The sequence below is a fragment of the Caenorhabditis remanei genome, chromosome IV, assembly GCF_010183535.1.
Source record: "Caenorhabditis remanei strain PX506 chromosome IV, whole genome shotgun sequence".
Classification (NCBI taxonomy): Eukaryota; Metazoa; Nematoda; class Chromadorea; order Rhabditida; family Rhabditidae; genus Caenorhabditis; species Caenorhabditis remanei.
Window position 1 is genome coordinate 21,936,656 of NC_071331.1, and position 16,209 is coordinate 21,952,864.

A 16,209-nucleotide genomic window follows, 5' to 3' on the forward strand; every position below is an offset into this window, starting at 1 on the left:
TTTTACTTCCCAATGTCTCTGGAGCGCACGGTTTAGTTAAAACGATTAAAAAAATTGCACGTTTATTAATAATATCAATCAGATTCAAAATTGTATTTTTTAACCACAATTTTTAAATTTCCACATCAGAATTTTCAAAAACCAATATCAAATTCGGATTCCCCATCAAAAACTACCTATATCCCCATTTTTCTGCGTCTCTATCTCTCATTTTGTGTTTTTTGGGTTACTGTAGCGTCGATTGTGTGTAGACACCGAACACTTCGACGACAAAATGCACAGAATTCGAAAAATGAGTGAAATCCGACTGGATAGGGGTAAAAATAGTCATAGAAACCGAATTCCACATGTAAAATTAGTTTGGAACACGTTTTTATGCAGAAAAAAGTTTTACATGCTCAAAACCTGCCGAATAGCGGTGAAATTTTTACAATTTTTAAAAACTAATATCAAATTCGGATTCCCCATTAAAAACTATCCCTACCCCCATTTTTCTGCATCTCTATCTCTTATTTTGAGTTTTTTGGGTTACTGTAGCGTCGATTGTGTGTAGACACCGAACACTTCGACGACAAAATGCACAGAATTTGAAAAATGAGTGAAAACTGTTTGGATAGAGGTAAAAATAGTCGTAGAAACCGAATTCCACATGAAAAATAAGTTTGGAACACGTTTTTATGCAGAAAATCAGTTTTGTAGCTCGTGCAAACACCAAACACCGCGACGACAAAATGCACAGAATTCGGTAATAAGCCATGAACAGGTAATTAGTAGCTGTTTAAAAAAAACAATTATAATTTTTGCAGAAAATTTACCAGAAGAAATTCATGTGTCCTTCTCTCAATATTCAGTATTTTAATTTATATAATTATTCATAGAAAATTATACCAGCAATTTCAAAACCAACGATTTCATCAACGACTCCAAGCAGATGACAGTGATTTCAGTGAGTTCGCTCTATTGATAATTATCTCATAATAATTATCCTTAATTACCTCAGCCTCCTCATTCCTCCACGTGGACTCTACTGGCAACTCCCAGAATACGTGTGTGCTCCCTGACTATGATATCTGGCATCCGGATATTAAGAAAGTGTTGACTGCCAAATTTCCGACGAACAATTGTGATAAGAGCTTTGAGCCATGGACACAACTGGTCAATTCCACGTGGCACGTTGTCAACCAGGAGGCGGAGTTGTGTTTGGCGAGGTGAGCAATTCGTCAGCAGAGCGCGTTTGCATCATCATTCAAAAATTTGGAAATTCAGCAGTAGGAAAACAGGGAAATTAAAAAAAAAAAAGTTCCCGATTTTTTACTTTTTTTTCGAAAATTTCCAAAGAAATTCCAAGAAAATTTTAGTCTCCAACATTTCTGGAGCGTACGGTTCGGTTGACGTGATCAATCAGATTCAAAATTGTATTTTTTAACCACAATTTTTAAATTTCCACATCAGAATTTTCAAAAACTATTCTCAAATTCGAATTCCCCATCAAAAACTACCCTTATCCCCATTTTTCTGCGTCTCTATCTCTCATTTTGTGTTTTTCGGGTTACTGTAGTGCCGATTGTGTGCAAACACCAAACACTCCGACGACAAAATGCACAGAATTCGAAAAATGAGTGAAAACCGTCTGGTTAGGGGTAAAAAGTGGCGGAGAATACAAATTTCGCATGAAAATTTAGTTTGAAACACGTGTTTATGCAGAAAATTGGCTTAAAATACATTTTTTCAACAAAAAATCAGTCAAAAATGACATTTTTCTCAACTAGAATTTTTCCAAACTCTCTATCTTCTTACCTAAAACCACTCAAAAATCATGAATTTTGGTTGAAATTTATTGAAAAGATAAAAAATTGTCTAAAAATATTTTTTCCAGATGCATCGAACAAGTGCGTGCGAGTCGAGAAGTGATTTTGGGCAAATGGATGACACCTGGATACGTGGATTGTGAATTCCTGGAAGCAGTTTGTTGGGAAGGTGGAGTGGAAGTCTATGGATACATTCATACACAGATTCTACCAAAGTGAGTTAGACACAGGCAGTTAGAAGTTCATATCTAAAAAATTCGCATAGCTACTAAAAAATGGTCAACTACAAAATTATAGCCCTTGAAATTCTCCACATTTTACTAGTTGACAATTTTTCAATAGCTATTTAGGACGGTGAGATATAACGCTTTGAAACTTAAAAACCATCTATTCCAGCTTCAAGAGCCCATAACTCCCCAAATCTCGTTTATAAGCAAAAATGGCCAACTACAAAAATGTGTAAAATTCAATTCCCTATATTTTCCCATTTTAAAATTCTCAAAAATCTTTATTCCTCACTGAGAAAACTTGATAATAGCATCTCCATGCGAGAGAGGGAGAGACGCAGAGAGCTCTCGTTTCTCTGCGTCTCTTCTCACCTTCAAACGTCTCTAACTCCGCGAGGAGGGGAGATATCGAAAAATGGTCAACTACAAAAATGTAGAGAATTTCAAGACCTATCCGGTAATTATAAATTTTGAAAAGGTAGGGTGGCCTAGAAAACCAAAAATTGGGAAAACTAGTCCCCAAGCCAAAAATCACTCAAAATCGCTCAAAATTGTTCAAAATCGCTCGAATTTTCAGTTTTTTGTGTTTTTTATTTTGCAGCGAAATCTCTAGTTTCAAGAATCCAAATAAAAAACAAGATACCATTTTTCCCTGCTCTCGTTTCTCTGCGCCCTCCTCGTCTCTCACTTTGTACCCATTGTATCTCAGCGTCCTGAATAGCTATCAAAAAGTTGTCAACTGCAAAAATGTGCCAAATTTTAAGGGCTTCATTTTTGTAGTTGACAAACTTTTCATACCATTTTTCATTCTAGAGATAATTGCAGAACTCCGGCCATTCCCCCTCTCCACAAATCTCCTCATCCAAACGTGTTCTTCCTTATGATCGACTCGCTGAGCACCGGAATGGCAAAACGGTCATTTCCAAAGTTTCTCGAGTATTTTCAGTCAGAATTCAGTGGAATCCAATTCCCATATGTGAATACAGTAGGCGAGAACAGTCATCCGAATGGAGTCTCTCTTTGGTTCGGGAAATCAGTTGAATTTGGACACAAAGTGACTGGAGAGGAGATAGACGCAGATTGGAATGGTGTCGATAAGTGTGGGAGGTATATCGATAATGAGACACATTTGTTCAACCAATTCCGGGATTATGGGTATACGGTAAGTTCTGAAAATGGCTGAAAATTGTTATTTTTAAGTTAAAAATTAATCATTTTGGCTCAAAAACCTTTGAAACGCGCTGACGAAAAAAAAATACATTTTTGAGCTTTTAGGGTTGAAAATAACCAAAAAATTTAGATTTTTAAGCTAAAAATACACAATTTTGACTCAAAAACCTTTGAAACGCGCCAACGACACGCCAGACCCTCCCCTGTAGAAAAACTATTTTTTGAGCTTTTTAGGCTGAAAACAGCTAAAAATTGTGATTTTTAAGCTAAAAATGGCCCAAAAACTTTCGAAATGCGCCAACGACACGCCAGCCCTTGTGGGACATTATTTATATCATTAGAAAACTAAGAAAACGCTGATTCCAGATATATATTCAGTTTTTGCCCTCGAGACCTGGTATTTGAAAAAAATGAGGTTAAAGTTTTAAAAAAATTTGAAATTGCAACTTTTAAACGGTTATAACTTTTTTGAAAACATAACCAAATTTTGAGATTTTCGGATTTCTACGCCAATTTTAAGCGATTTTGAGCGAATTTGAGTGAATTTTGACTTGGGGACTAGTTTTCCCAATTTTTGGTTTTCTAGGCCACCCCACCCCTTTAAAATTTATATTCACCAAATAGCCGTTTTCACGCTCTACATATTTGTAGTTGACCATTTTTTGATATCTCCCCTCCCCGCGGAGTTACAGACGTTTGAAAATGAGAAGAGACGCAGAGAAACGAGAGCTCTCTGCGTCTCTCCCTCTCTCGCATGGGGATGCTATTATCAAGTTTTCTCAGTGAGGAATAGAGATTTTTGAAAATTTTAAAATGGAAAAATGTAGGGAATTGAATTCTGCACATTTTGAACCACGTTTCAAGGTACTTAGAGCCCTAGAGATCAAGCTTGAGGCCTAAAAAGGTTTAAAAAAAAAAACTTTGACCTCGTTTTTCTCGAATACCAGACCTCTAGGGCAAAAACTAAGTATATATTTGGAATCAGCGTGATTTCAGCTTTCCAATTATATATGACACACCCCATATCTAATCCACGACCTTCCCTAATTAAGCCGAAATCCCTTCAGACCCTTCTAACCGAGGATTGGCTGGTCGAGTTGATGGACTCTTACCCATTCTGCAAGGGTTTCCTCAACAAACCGGTAGATCACATGTTCCGCCCGTTTACCGCTGTCTATGATATAGTCGGAATGGATATAACTAGACAACATTTGGAAGGACACCTTTGTCGGGAGATTCATGAAGCTGCAATGGAGTATTGGGAGCAGGCGATGAATGCTTATAGAGGTACTGACTTGAAAAATACTTGAAAAATAACAAATTTTTCCGATTTCTGAGTTAAAAATTCGTAAAATTCAGCAAAAACTACCCAAAACCATAAAAAATCACATCGTGGCCTAACTTTCCACTTGGTGGCCTAGAAATCCAAATCTTTCAAAAACCACCTTATATACCTAATTTTTTGAGTTCTAACCATCTTAAACCTTAAAAACCTTTAAAAAATGCTTTTAAACCTCTCGAAACCACTAAAAACCATGAAAAACGATCGGTGGCCGAACTTTTTCAGCGGTGGCTTAGAAAACACAAAAACTCGGCCACCATCAAAATTTGTGTTTTTTAATGGTACTCAGACTAGTTTTTGCTGAATTTTTCGGTTTTATTGTTTTAAAATTGTGAAAATCTCATTTTCAAGTCAATAAGTTGAAATTTGAATTTTTTCAAAAAAAAAAATTTCGAAATTTTTTCAAAAGTTTTAACTTTTTAGTAACTTTCAAAAGGATTTTGGATTTGGATTTTTTTGGAAATTCTAAAATAAACTAGCCAAAACCATAAAAAATCACCCGAATTCCACTCGTGGCCTAACTTTCCACTTGGTGGCCTAGAAATCCAAATTTTTCAAAAACCATCTTATATACATAATTTTTTGAGTTCTAATCATTTAAAACCTCAAAAAGCTAGAAAAATATTGTTTTTAACTAATAAAATGAGGATTTTTCGAACTTAAATCACTGAAAATGTTGGAAATTGTGTGTTTTTTGCATCAGAAGTTTTTAAAAATTAATTTTGATAAGTTTTTCTATCATTTTTTGACCCAGAAATTGTCAAAAATTTCATTTTTTAGATAAAAAATCATCAAAAATCAATTTATTTCTAAAAAAAATACAAAAAAATCAGATTTCAGATCAAGTTTTTTTTGTTGATTTTTTAGCTTAAAAATTGTCAAAAATCTCATTTTCGATGGTTTCAAACCGATTATACATGCTTATTGACTCAAAAAATGGCGAAAAATGCAGTTTTTCAGTAAAAATCACTAAATTTTATTGAAAAACGCTGAAAATACAAAATCTAGTTATTTTTTCCCTTTTGAGTCAGGAGAACGACTTTTAGCATTTTCTGACGTATTCAAATCTACAGTACCTCTGAAAATTGTTACAGACCGCCCATTATTTGCCTTCTCTTGGCTTATAGACCTTGCTCATGAGTACCCGGATGGGCCCGTGAGATTCGATGACTACTTGACGCAGTTTTTTGAGAGAAATCGTGAAATTCTAGACGATTCTTTTATATTTATTAGTGGAGATCATGGAATCAGAGTGGGTGATGTAAGTGTGTACTACAGTAACAGCTACAGTAATCCCATTGATTCAGCACATCACATCGGAAATCGGATCGTTCGAAAGGAATAATCCATTTCTTGCGATTTCGGTGCCGAAAAAGTTTCGAGATGATTCGAAAAATGGAATGTTGGAAGTGATGAGAGTGAATTCTAACCAATTACAGACTCATTTCGATACGAGGGCAACAATTGTGGATATCATTATGGTAATTTTATTTGAATTCGACAATTTTCTTGATTCAAAATTTTATTTTATATTGCAAAACGTGTTCCACACCAAATTTCCTTGTCAAATTCGAATTCCCCGCCTCTTTTTACCTCTATGCTGACGGTTTTCACTCAATTTTCAAATTCTGTGCATTTTGTCGTCGGGGTGTTTGGTGTTTGCACACAATCGGCGTTACAGTAACCCAAAAAACACAAAATGAGAGATAGAGACGCAGAAAAATGGGGATGCGGGTAGTTTTTGATGGGAATTCAAATTTGACATTAGTTTTTAAAAACTGTAGAAATTCGACTGCTATTCGTCATGTTTCAGGACTTTAAAACCCATTTTCTGAATAAAAACGTGTTCCAGCCTCAATTTTCATGTAAAATTCGGTTTTCCCGCCCCTTTTTACCCCTATCCCAATAGTTTTCACTCGATTTTCGAATTCTGTGCATTTTGTCGTCGGAGTGTTCGGTGTCTACACACAATCGACGCTACAGTAACCCAAAAACATAAAATGAGAGATAGAGACGCAGAAAAATGGAGATAAGGGTAGTTTTGAATGGGGAATTCGAATCTGATATTAGTTTTTAAAAATTGTGAAAATTTCACCGCTATTCGGCAGGTTTTGAGCATGTAAAACTTTTTCTGTATGAAAACGTGCTTTAAACACATTTTCCTTGTTAAATTCAAACTCTTCACCCCTTTTTACTCTTATCCAGACGGTTTTCACTCAATTTTCGAATTCTGTGCATTTTGTCGTCGGAGTGTTCGGTGTCTACACACAATCGACGCTACAGTAACCCAAAAACATAAAATGAGAGATAGAGACGCAGAAAAATAGGGTTATGAGTAGTTTTTGATGGAGAATTCGAATCTGAGCTTAGTTTTGCTTGTTAATCGTCAAATTTTATGGAAAAATGAAAATTTTTTGAAAAATGGAAATATTTCAGTACCAACCTGAAACCGGCTTCACTGACCGTAATCCCTTATCGATTCCCGATGAAAAAGGGCACTCTTTGCTACGGAAACAACCGAAATTCCCGAGAACTTGTGCAACACTTCCAATTCCCAGTCAATACTGTATTTGTCAGGTGAAGAAGACGAAAGTTAAGGAGTAAGGACGTGGAGAAAACAATAATCGTAAAAATTGCAATTTTTCAGTGAAAACCTTAAAATGCGTCTCGGTCAGAAAGTTCTGGATCATGTGCACATGCAACTAGACAAATTGAATTTCACATCCATCTGCCGGAAATATAAGTTGAAAGAGGTATGTATCTCCTTGGGATAAGGAGATATCGAAAATTTGTTAATTATAAAATTATAGCCCTTGAAATTCTCCACATTTTACTAGTTGACAACTTTTTGATAGCTATTCAGGACGCGGAGATATAACGCTTTGAAACTAAAAATCTATCATTTTTTGCTTCAGGAGCCCATAACTCCCAAAATCTCATTTATACTGAAAAACTACAAACTACAAAAAAGTGCGAAATTCAATTCTCTACATTTTTCCATTTTAAAATTCTCAAAAATCTCTACTCATCACTGAGAAAACTTGATAATAGCATCCGGAGAGGGAGAGACGCAGAGAAACGAGAGCACTCTCGCTTCTCTGCCTCTCTTCTCACCTTCAAACGTCTGTAACTCCGCGGGGAGGGGAGATATCAAAAAATGGTCAACTACAAAAATGTAGAGCATGAAAAGGGCTATTTGGTGGATATAAATGTTTGAGGGGTGAGGTGGCCTAGAAAACTAAAAATTGGGAAAACTAGTCCCCAAGCCAAAAATCACTCAAAATCGCTCAAAATTGTTCAAAATCGCTCGATTTTTTCAGTTTTTTAAAAAATATTTTGCTGCGAATCCTCTATTTTCAAGAATGCAAATAAAAAACAAGTTAACAAAATATCAGAATATTTAAGGTCCCATCCCTCATCGAATACCACTACAGTACCACCTGGAATACGTATGAAATCGAAGTGAAAACTCATAAACCGAGTGAAGTCCATTTCCAGACAATGATAACGTACAACCCGAAGACACATACTGCTACCGTCGCAAAAGTGGTCAGAATGGATCGATATGGGGGTACTGCTTCATGCACTACGAAGTATCTTGACACTCCAACGTGTTACTGTAGAATACAAGGACCTCTTTCTTATATCACTAATTTATTTGACTGGTTGTATTAATTATTCCTCTCTGCCGTAAATCTACATGCACCATGAGTAAATCTACACGGTGACTTTCGTAAACCTACACACAGTAACCTCGGTAAATCGACATACAGATTCTCGTAAATCTACACGAAGCCCGTGTAAATCGTCTGCGAACCGTAAATCCACATGTTGCGTAAATCGACACTCGTAAATCAAAATGTTTGTAGGTGTATGTTCTAATAAAGTTTCAAAAACATTTTGAATTTTGGACTGTTTTCGTGATAATTTCACAACTTTCGAAAATGTCTCAATATAAACCAAACTTAGTGCTTCATTTTTGTAGTTGACAATTTTTTGATAGCTCCGCCCCTTTTTGAGATATAGCGGTTTGAAGTTGAGGAGAGACACAGACAGTTAGAGCGTCTCGTTTCTCTGTCTCTCTCCTCAACTGTTGAAGCGTATATCTCAAAAAGGGGCGGAGCTATCAAAAAGTTGTCAACTACAAAAATGAAGCACTAAATTTACTCTATAATGAGACATTTTCGAAAATTTCTGATTTTTTGCTAAAAAACCAATTTTTGACTTGAAAATTCAAATTTCATCTATTTTTTGTTCAACTCTGATTTTTTGCTTAAATAATAAAAACCAAGCATTTTGAGCCTAAATATGTTTAAAAATAATTAAAATTAAGTGAAATTTTAGAAACGAGCATTCAAACCCAGTGATAAAATTTCGCTCCAGAACTTTTGGAGTTTGAAAACGCGCCACTCGTAGTAATTTCCTTCGAATAAAAGTAAAGGCATTATTTTTTTCATTATTTCCCTTTTTTTCCGTCAAAAAACTAATTAAAATTTCGAAAAATGACCCTAAAAACCGAAAAATTCAAATTTCCCTCTATTTTTCCTCAGTACGACACTCCGTTATCCCGCCGGCGCGTGTTGTTTAGCGAAAATATTTTCATTTATTTTTAGCCGTTTTTTCTCATTTTTCGCTGAAAATCGGCCTTTTTCAACAGTTTTTCGTGCTTTTTTTTGTGTTTTGGGTGAAAAAAGTGAAAAAATATCTAAAAATCAAGTATTTGTCCAGCAAAAAACTTCAAAAATTAGGTCTTTTCCTCAAAAGAACGGTCGGATATTTTTTTTGCTGGAAAAAATGTTTCTGCGAGTCCCACTTGTTAATGTAATTAAAAATCGTTAATTTCAAAGTTTTCACTATTAAAAACCTATAAAACCGCCGAAATTCGGTAGAAAATGGGTTTTTTGTTTTTTTTAAAGCAGTTTTCTCGTTAGTTTTTGCTGAAAATCGCAGTTTTCAACGGTTTTTCGTGGTTTTTTTTTTGTGTTTTGGGTGAAAAAGTGAAGAAATATCTAAAAATCTAAAAATCAAGTATTTGTCCAGCAAAAAACTTTGAAAATTGGGTTTTTTTGAAAATATTTTTTTGCTGAAAAAATTAGTTTTCTGCAAATCCCAGTCGTTAGTGTAATTAAATACCCTAACTTTCAGAGTTTTTCTATTTAAAACTTCGAAAATTGGTGAATTTCGATGGGAAAATAGGTGTTTCATTCAATTTTATCCGTTTTTCTTGTTTTTCGTTGAAAATCGGAGTTTTCATTGGTTTTTCGTGGGTTTTTCGGGTTTTGAGCGAAAAAGTGAAAAAATATCTAGAAATCAACCATTTTTGTGTTATTTCGCAGCGAAAAATGGTGAAAATTCTGTTTTTCTGAGAAAATCGGTCGGGAAAATCATTTTTCGCCGAAAATATTGAATTTTCATTTTTTTTAACTGAACCAAATGCTAGATTATATTGTTTTTCTCGCTCAAAACATCAAAATTTGATAAAAAGCGATAGAAAATAGGGAATTCCGGCGAAAAAAACACGATTTCACTCTATTTCGTTGTCAAAAATGAGTTTTTTTTCTGAATAAAACTAATTTTGTCGCAATAAATATATTTTTTCTTGTTTTTCTTCGTAGCTGTGCGAGTTTTAGGAATTATGTTCATTTTTGACGCCTATAAATCATTTTTCCAGTATAAAACCGTGTTTTTTGTTTTTAAACCGCTTTTTTCGACTGAAAAATCCTGTGTTTTAGTTCAAATTGTCTATGATAGTTTTGGGTTTGGCTATTTTGCGGGGTTTGAGCTGAAAAATGTGAATTTTAGAGTGAAAATTAACTTTTTTAGTGTGAAAAAGTAAATCGTGGGATTCCTTAGTTTTGCCAAGAACTTCTCCGAAATTCTCTGAGAAAAGCTGTCGAATGTTAATTTTGCTGTCAGAAATCTCTTATTTATGATGAAACTAGGAAAAATTAGACATATTTTGTGTGTAAATATGAAATTTACTCATTTTCCATGCGTTGGAACGGTTTTTCTGCTTTTTCAACTGAAAAATCAATGGTTTTTTCGGTTTAATAAGCGTTTTTTCTGTTTTTTTTTGTTTTCAACAGTTTTTCATTCTTTTTTTCATCGGAATTCTAATTTATTTCCGTTCAAGTCAATAAAATACAATACATAAATTGATAGCGAGTAAAATAATATCGAGTCTCTATCTAGTTATCTTTCATTTTCTTTTTCTTCATCCTTCCATTTCCATCTAGAACTTGATCCCTTTCGGCACTCCGACATTTCTCTCCACCATATCTCTGAAGACGCCCTCGATGTTCTGATACATCACGAGTTCGGCGTTGTGACGAATCGACATGAAGTACACTGTCCCGACTTGAAGCCATCCGATCTGACGTGCGTTTTCGAAAGCTGAGTATCTCTTCTCGATGAGTTTTTTGAAGGCGTCAGCGAACGTCATCTCCTCATTTGCCTCCAAAGCTCTCGAAATGTATTCCATACCGATAAACGACATTGTGCGTCCGGTTCCAGAGGTACAGTGAACGACGACTGGGGCCTGAAAATGAGAAAGTAGAGTTTTCCTATTTCATAGCTATCGAAAACTCACTTTACTCTTGCAAATCTCCGTCATGATGGCTTCCAATGGTTCATATCCACAGTTCGGAATATCTCCTTCTTTCCAGTTTTTGACTTGGAACTGCTTCACTTTCCGTTGAGTCTTCTTCTTATTGTCCTTTACCATCAGAGTTCTCACAACAATGTCCGTCGAGTTCTGGAACTGTTGCTCCCCCTCATTTGTGACAGTGAAGTTTTCGATGGTGAGATTTCCGACGCCTTCGGTGAAGTAACGTCCACACGAACTGGTTTCCCCGAGGAATACGATGAATTCGACATCATCAATCACGATCATAGCCAAGAAGTCCGCTCGAGTATCGTCGTGCATGCTGTTGGCTTCCATCGGGGCCTGGAATGATAGAAAGTTTTGGAGTTTTAGTTTTTTCGAAGCGGTGCGGTCGCTTCGCGTTCGCTAATGATGCCAATTTACTTTTAAACCAAAAGTATGAAAAGTGACAATGTGTTAACTCCTACCGTAACCCTACTAGATGGAACTAACAGTAGACCGCAAACGCCTTAGGATCCTTTCTGAACCTAACACGCTATACTGTTGAGTTTTCTTAACCTATCAAGCAGGAATGTGCGGAAATAAAAATTTCGGAAATTTTCCGACGGAAAACAGTTCCGAAAAAAGTCGAAATTCCCGGAATTTCCGTTCCGCCCATACTCTATTAGCTCGGCACAGTTCTTACAACTCCGCTCTACCGAAATTCCCTTGAAAAATCTCTTTTTTTCTCTGATTCTCTCAATTTCGCACACAGTTTTCTTCGATTTCGGTAGAGCGCGGTTGTAAGAAGCGTGTCGTGGTAATAACTCCCCAACATTCTTACCTGCATAGCATAGAACACAGTTCCCAATCGACTCCGAAACTTGTTTCCGTGCAACCGAACCGTTTGGAGAGCAGTGAATGGATTCAGTTTGATATTCGGATCCCTGTAACCATCACAATCAGTTTTAATAACTTTTACCACTGAAACTCACAAATACTTTGATTCCATCAACGGCAAGTACGGAAACTGTCGTTCTTCTGGTGTCGGTGCCGTTCTCACATGTACCATCAACTGGGTCCACAACTCATAGTGCTCCGGGTGTCGTCCGAATGTCTGTGTACCAATAGCTACGATAATCAGATGGGGTGGAAGAACTGGCTTGTTGTCTACTGGATCCAGGTCCATCACTTCGCAATCTACGGAATTTTGTTTTCGTTTGAAACAAAACAGCTTCTTTTTCCAAAGAACGAAGACTGCCACGGCGGATAGACAGCCGACGAAGACGACGCAACCCACGATTATCCATCTGAAAATGAGAAAGTTTTGGTGGTTCAGTAGACTCAACTAGGATATAAACTCACTTGTAGTCAATTTCGTCTTCTTCTTGACCTTCCTGATTCTCCTCCGGGACTGAAACCACTTCCGCTAAAGCTTGAGTCAAAAAGTCCCCAAACTTTTGGAACGCATCGCCGACTCCTTGGAAATGTTTTGCAAACTCCAAATCCATCGATAAACATTGAATCAGTTTCTTCTTTGTCTCGATGAATTGATCTATGCGGTCATCATGCATTGTATGTTTGATAAAGTAGTTCAGCACTTGTATCAACGATTCAGGATATATCGTAACATCTGGCATTCCTTTCAGTTTTTTGAAAAATACGTCGTAGTCAGTGAGGTTTTTTAGTGATCGATAATCAAACTTCTGGAGGTGCTCTTCAAAGTACTTGAGACCTTTTGTCAAGGACGAAATTACTTTTGTCAGTGGCCACAGCGTCTTCAATTCGTCGTTTGGACCGAATTGGGCCATGTGATCAAACTCGAGTTTCGCATTGCTCTGGACCGCTTTCAGCTGCTCCAACAACCCAATGTTTCTGAGTTCAAGAAGATTCTTGACGGAAATCACTGCGTTTTCAATTCGAGCAACCACCAATTTATCGATTTTGTTCACTTTTTCAACTTCATCATTGTGATTTTTCTTCATTACTGATGAAATTGATTCGAATTCATCCAACGACTCCAGCATTTTTGCCACTTTAGAAACATAATCATTCACTCGTTTAGTTCCTTCGACGCCAAGTCTTCTGATCAACCGGATGAGACGAGTAGCTTCATAAAGATAGTCTGCTTCATATCGAAGATTGTTCAAACAGATGTGAACACCATGTTCTTGTATTACTTCCGGCAGTTTCAAAAAGCTATCTGTGTCGTCACTGTAATAATAAGAATGATAAGCAGCTGATTCTAAAGATTTCGCATCGAAAGTTTTCGAAGATTCCATCAGTCTTTCGACTGAATTCTCGAGTCTCTTCATTGTTCCGTTCGTGTTCAATTCAGTTAATAAACGCGGAAGCTGCTCAAACCAATATACATGATCGGTTGAATTTACTGGATTCAAAATCCTATTGACACTATTCAAATCATCGAGAAGTGATTGCACATTATCACGAGAAAAGTCTTCCCTACTCCAAAAGTCCGCGAATCTTTCAGCGAATTCTCGCGATTTTAAAATAGGATACAAAGCTTTGGTCATTAGGGTTTCATTTATTTTACCCCCTGTATTACCGCAGCTTTCAAAGAGTTCCAAATACCAAGCAGATCCCTTAGCAGTTGTCTTTCTTTTCAGAAATTCTTTTACTAATGAGTTCACATCTTCGATAACAAATCGTGTTTCCAAATCTGTCATGAAATTCGATTTGGTTGATTTGGTGGTATTCCTTAGTGTAAACATTGGTTTCAAACTATTAATCATCTTCTTCCTGTCTCCTATATTTTTGAAAACTTTCTTGAACCATCGATCTTCGATTTCAGAGGCCAGCAGAGACAATCCTTGAAACCCTCTAAGACCCGATGACGGATTATTTGAATATTTGAGCAAGTGATTTTCAAAGTTTTCAAAAACATCTCCAAAGTACGTCACACTTTTTTTCATATTATCCACTTCACCAAAGTTCTTGTCGAGAGATTTCGTCTTCTCAGAACTTGATACCCGTAATGGTTGTACTTCTTGCCGCCATGCTATAGCTTGAATTAGTCTTTCTGGTTTAGAGAGCACCGCCCTTTCAACCTCAAAACGCCAACCTTCAAAACGACTCAATCCATCTATACCCTCCTTCAATCTAACAACAAAAGGAAGTGTTTTGCTGATTTGTTCCCTCACGTCGACAAACTGAGCGACATCTGCATCTTTTTCCTTTCTTGTGGTGGAGCTTTCAGTCGAAAAATTTCTCAAAACTCGTAGAGGAGGCAAAGTAGCTCTAAGTGGAGGCCAAGCTTCGTCGAATCGATACGGAGAGAACGACATATAAAATCGATTGGCATCCTTATTATATTGATCCCTATTCGGAAAATGTTCAACTCTCCCCAACTCTTTCGTTATTTTTCGAATCGCCTCCCAAAGTTGAAACCTCTTCTCTCCGTCAATCACAGTATTATCAATATTCCCCACAGACTTATTAAAAACCTGCATGAACTCCAACGTACGGGTCGTGTTGATCTCTTTCAGTTCGACAACATCGATCTTTCCAATATTGAGGAGTTCTCCGACTTTTAAGTGCATATCTTGATTATTCATGAGATCCGATTGCATTTCGATTGTATTGGCAAGACGAGCGATGGTGGAGATGTGGGCAACGAAATCAGTGAACAGTCGTTTGGCTGAAAATTTATAATTGGATGAGGTTTTATAATTACGATTTGCTTCTTACATCTGTGCTCTACCAAAACCGAAGAAAATTGCGTTCATTTCTCAAGGGCATTTCGGTGGAGCGCAGTTGTAAGAAAAGTGATTCAGAAATTCACTTACAGTATCTTTTGTCTCGTTTGGATATTCCTCCAAAATCAGGATCATTATCAAGAGGACTCGACGGATTGTGAAAACTGGATGGATCTGAAAATAATTTTGAAATAATTGTGATCTTACAAATTTAAAAATTACCATAATCTTTCGGATTAAGCAGAAAAGAACTCGTTGGAGCAGTGGGAACAGAAACTTTGTCGGGTGAAGGATCTGAAAAAATATCTTTCATTTTTTTAAAATTATCTGAAAAACTCACCTTGACTCGAAGCTATTCCATCCAGATTTGTACCTTTTATCACTATTGATAATAGCAGTGCACATTGAATTGCTCGCATTTTGTTGTGAACGAATCAATCGTGGAATAATTGGTTTTTGGAGAGATGGGCGGTATTATAAGGGATGTGGAATCGGGTTAGTGGGGCAGATATTGGAGATAAATGAGAAATGAGGGCACGTGGAATTTTCGAGAATTTTTTGAAGAGCCTGTCGATGGGAAAAATCAGGGGAGGGGTCACGTAAAACTAAAATAAAATTCTGGAATTTTAATTTTGCAATTTTTCTGAAAAATCTGAAATTTTACCCTGCTTATAATCTGATTTTTACCTTTCTCACTTCCTATCGCCTTAGTTTCCTTATCGTGACTACAAACTACAAAAACTACAAACTACACTCTAGAAAATTTAAGATTTTTGACTGAAATGAATTTTTTCCAATTTCACTTAAAAAAGTCCAAATTCTTGATAACTAGTTTGTATAGTCGAAAGTTTTACTTTTTTGCGAAAAATTCAAAAAAAAAGGGAAAAAAAAACGAAAAAAAACCCAAGTTATAGTTTATTGTCATCAAAATTATTATTATTGCACATTATTATTTCAAAGGAAAATGTGAAATCGGAGGAAAATGATTGGCATGTGTACTGTCGAAAAAATATATTTTCGACAAGGATTTTCAAAACAATTTTCGCGGACTGGAACACGCAAGCGCATGAAGTTGTGGGCGGAGCTTAAACTGCAAGCTTAATTAAGAGGCGCGGTTCTAATTCCAGTTGTTTTCCCAAGCTCCGCCCACAACTTTATGCGTTTGCGTGAAATTTTTTTTGAAAATCCTTGTCGAAACTTTATTTTTTCGACAGTAAAGTAATATTTTCGGAGGAAAGTATCACAAGAAAATACAAAACAGGGGTCGACGAATGGGGAAATTGTGATTTTTTGGGAAGAAAATGAGTTGGGGGATCAGTGTTCTCACATAATTTGAGACGTGATAAGAAAAAAGAACAATGGG

The 16,209-nt window shown here is 36.3% G+C and overlaps 2 protein-coding genes across 2 annotated transcripts; one reads left to right on the plus strand and one right to left on the minus strand.

The window, feature by feature from the left end:
• Positions 1-755: 755 nt before the first annotated feature.
• GCK72_015705 (uncharacterized protein) lies at positions 756-8,222 on the plus strand (the record flags this gene model as incomplete). Its single annotated transcript, XM_053731075.1, has 11 exons — positions 756-763; positions 807-946; positions 1,001-1,208; positions 1,877-2,023; positions 2,861-3,197; positions 4,273-4,492; positions 5,642-5,808; positions 5,855-6,028; positions 6,984-7,147; positions 7,195-7,300; positions 7,953-8,222. The coding sequence occupies 11 exons, from the start codon at positions 756-758 to the stop codon at positions 8,220-8,222; spliced, it is 1,941 nt and encodes a 646-aa protein (XP_053585847.1).
• Positions 8,223-10,779: 2,557 nt separating this feature from the next.
• Positions 10,780-15,265, minus strand: GCK72_015706 (uncharacterized protein; the record flags this gene model as incomplete). Its single annotated transcript, XM_003098972.2, has 8 exons — positions 10,780-11,085; positions 11,137-11,493; positions 11,975-12,077; positions 12,126-12,440; positions 12,496-14,788; positions 14,937-15,020; positions 15,069-15,140; positions 15,187-15,265. The coding sequence occupies 8 exons, from the start codon at positions 15,263-15,265 to the stop codon at positions 10,780-10,782; spliced, it is 3,609 nt and encodes a 1,202-aa protein (XP_003099020.2).
• Positions 15,266-16,209: the final 944 nt, after the last annotated feature.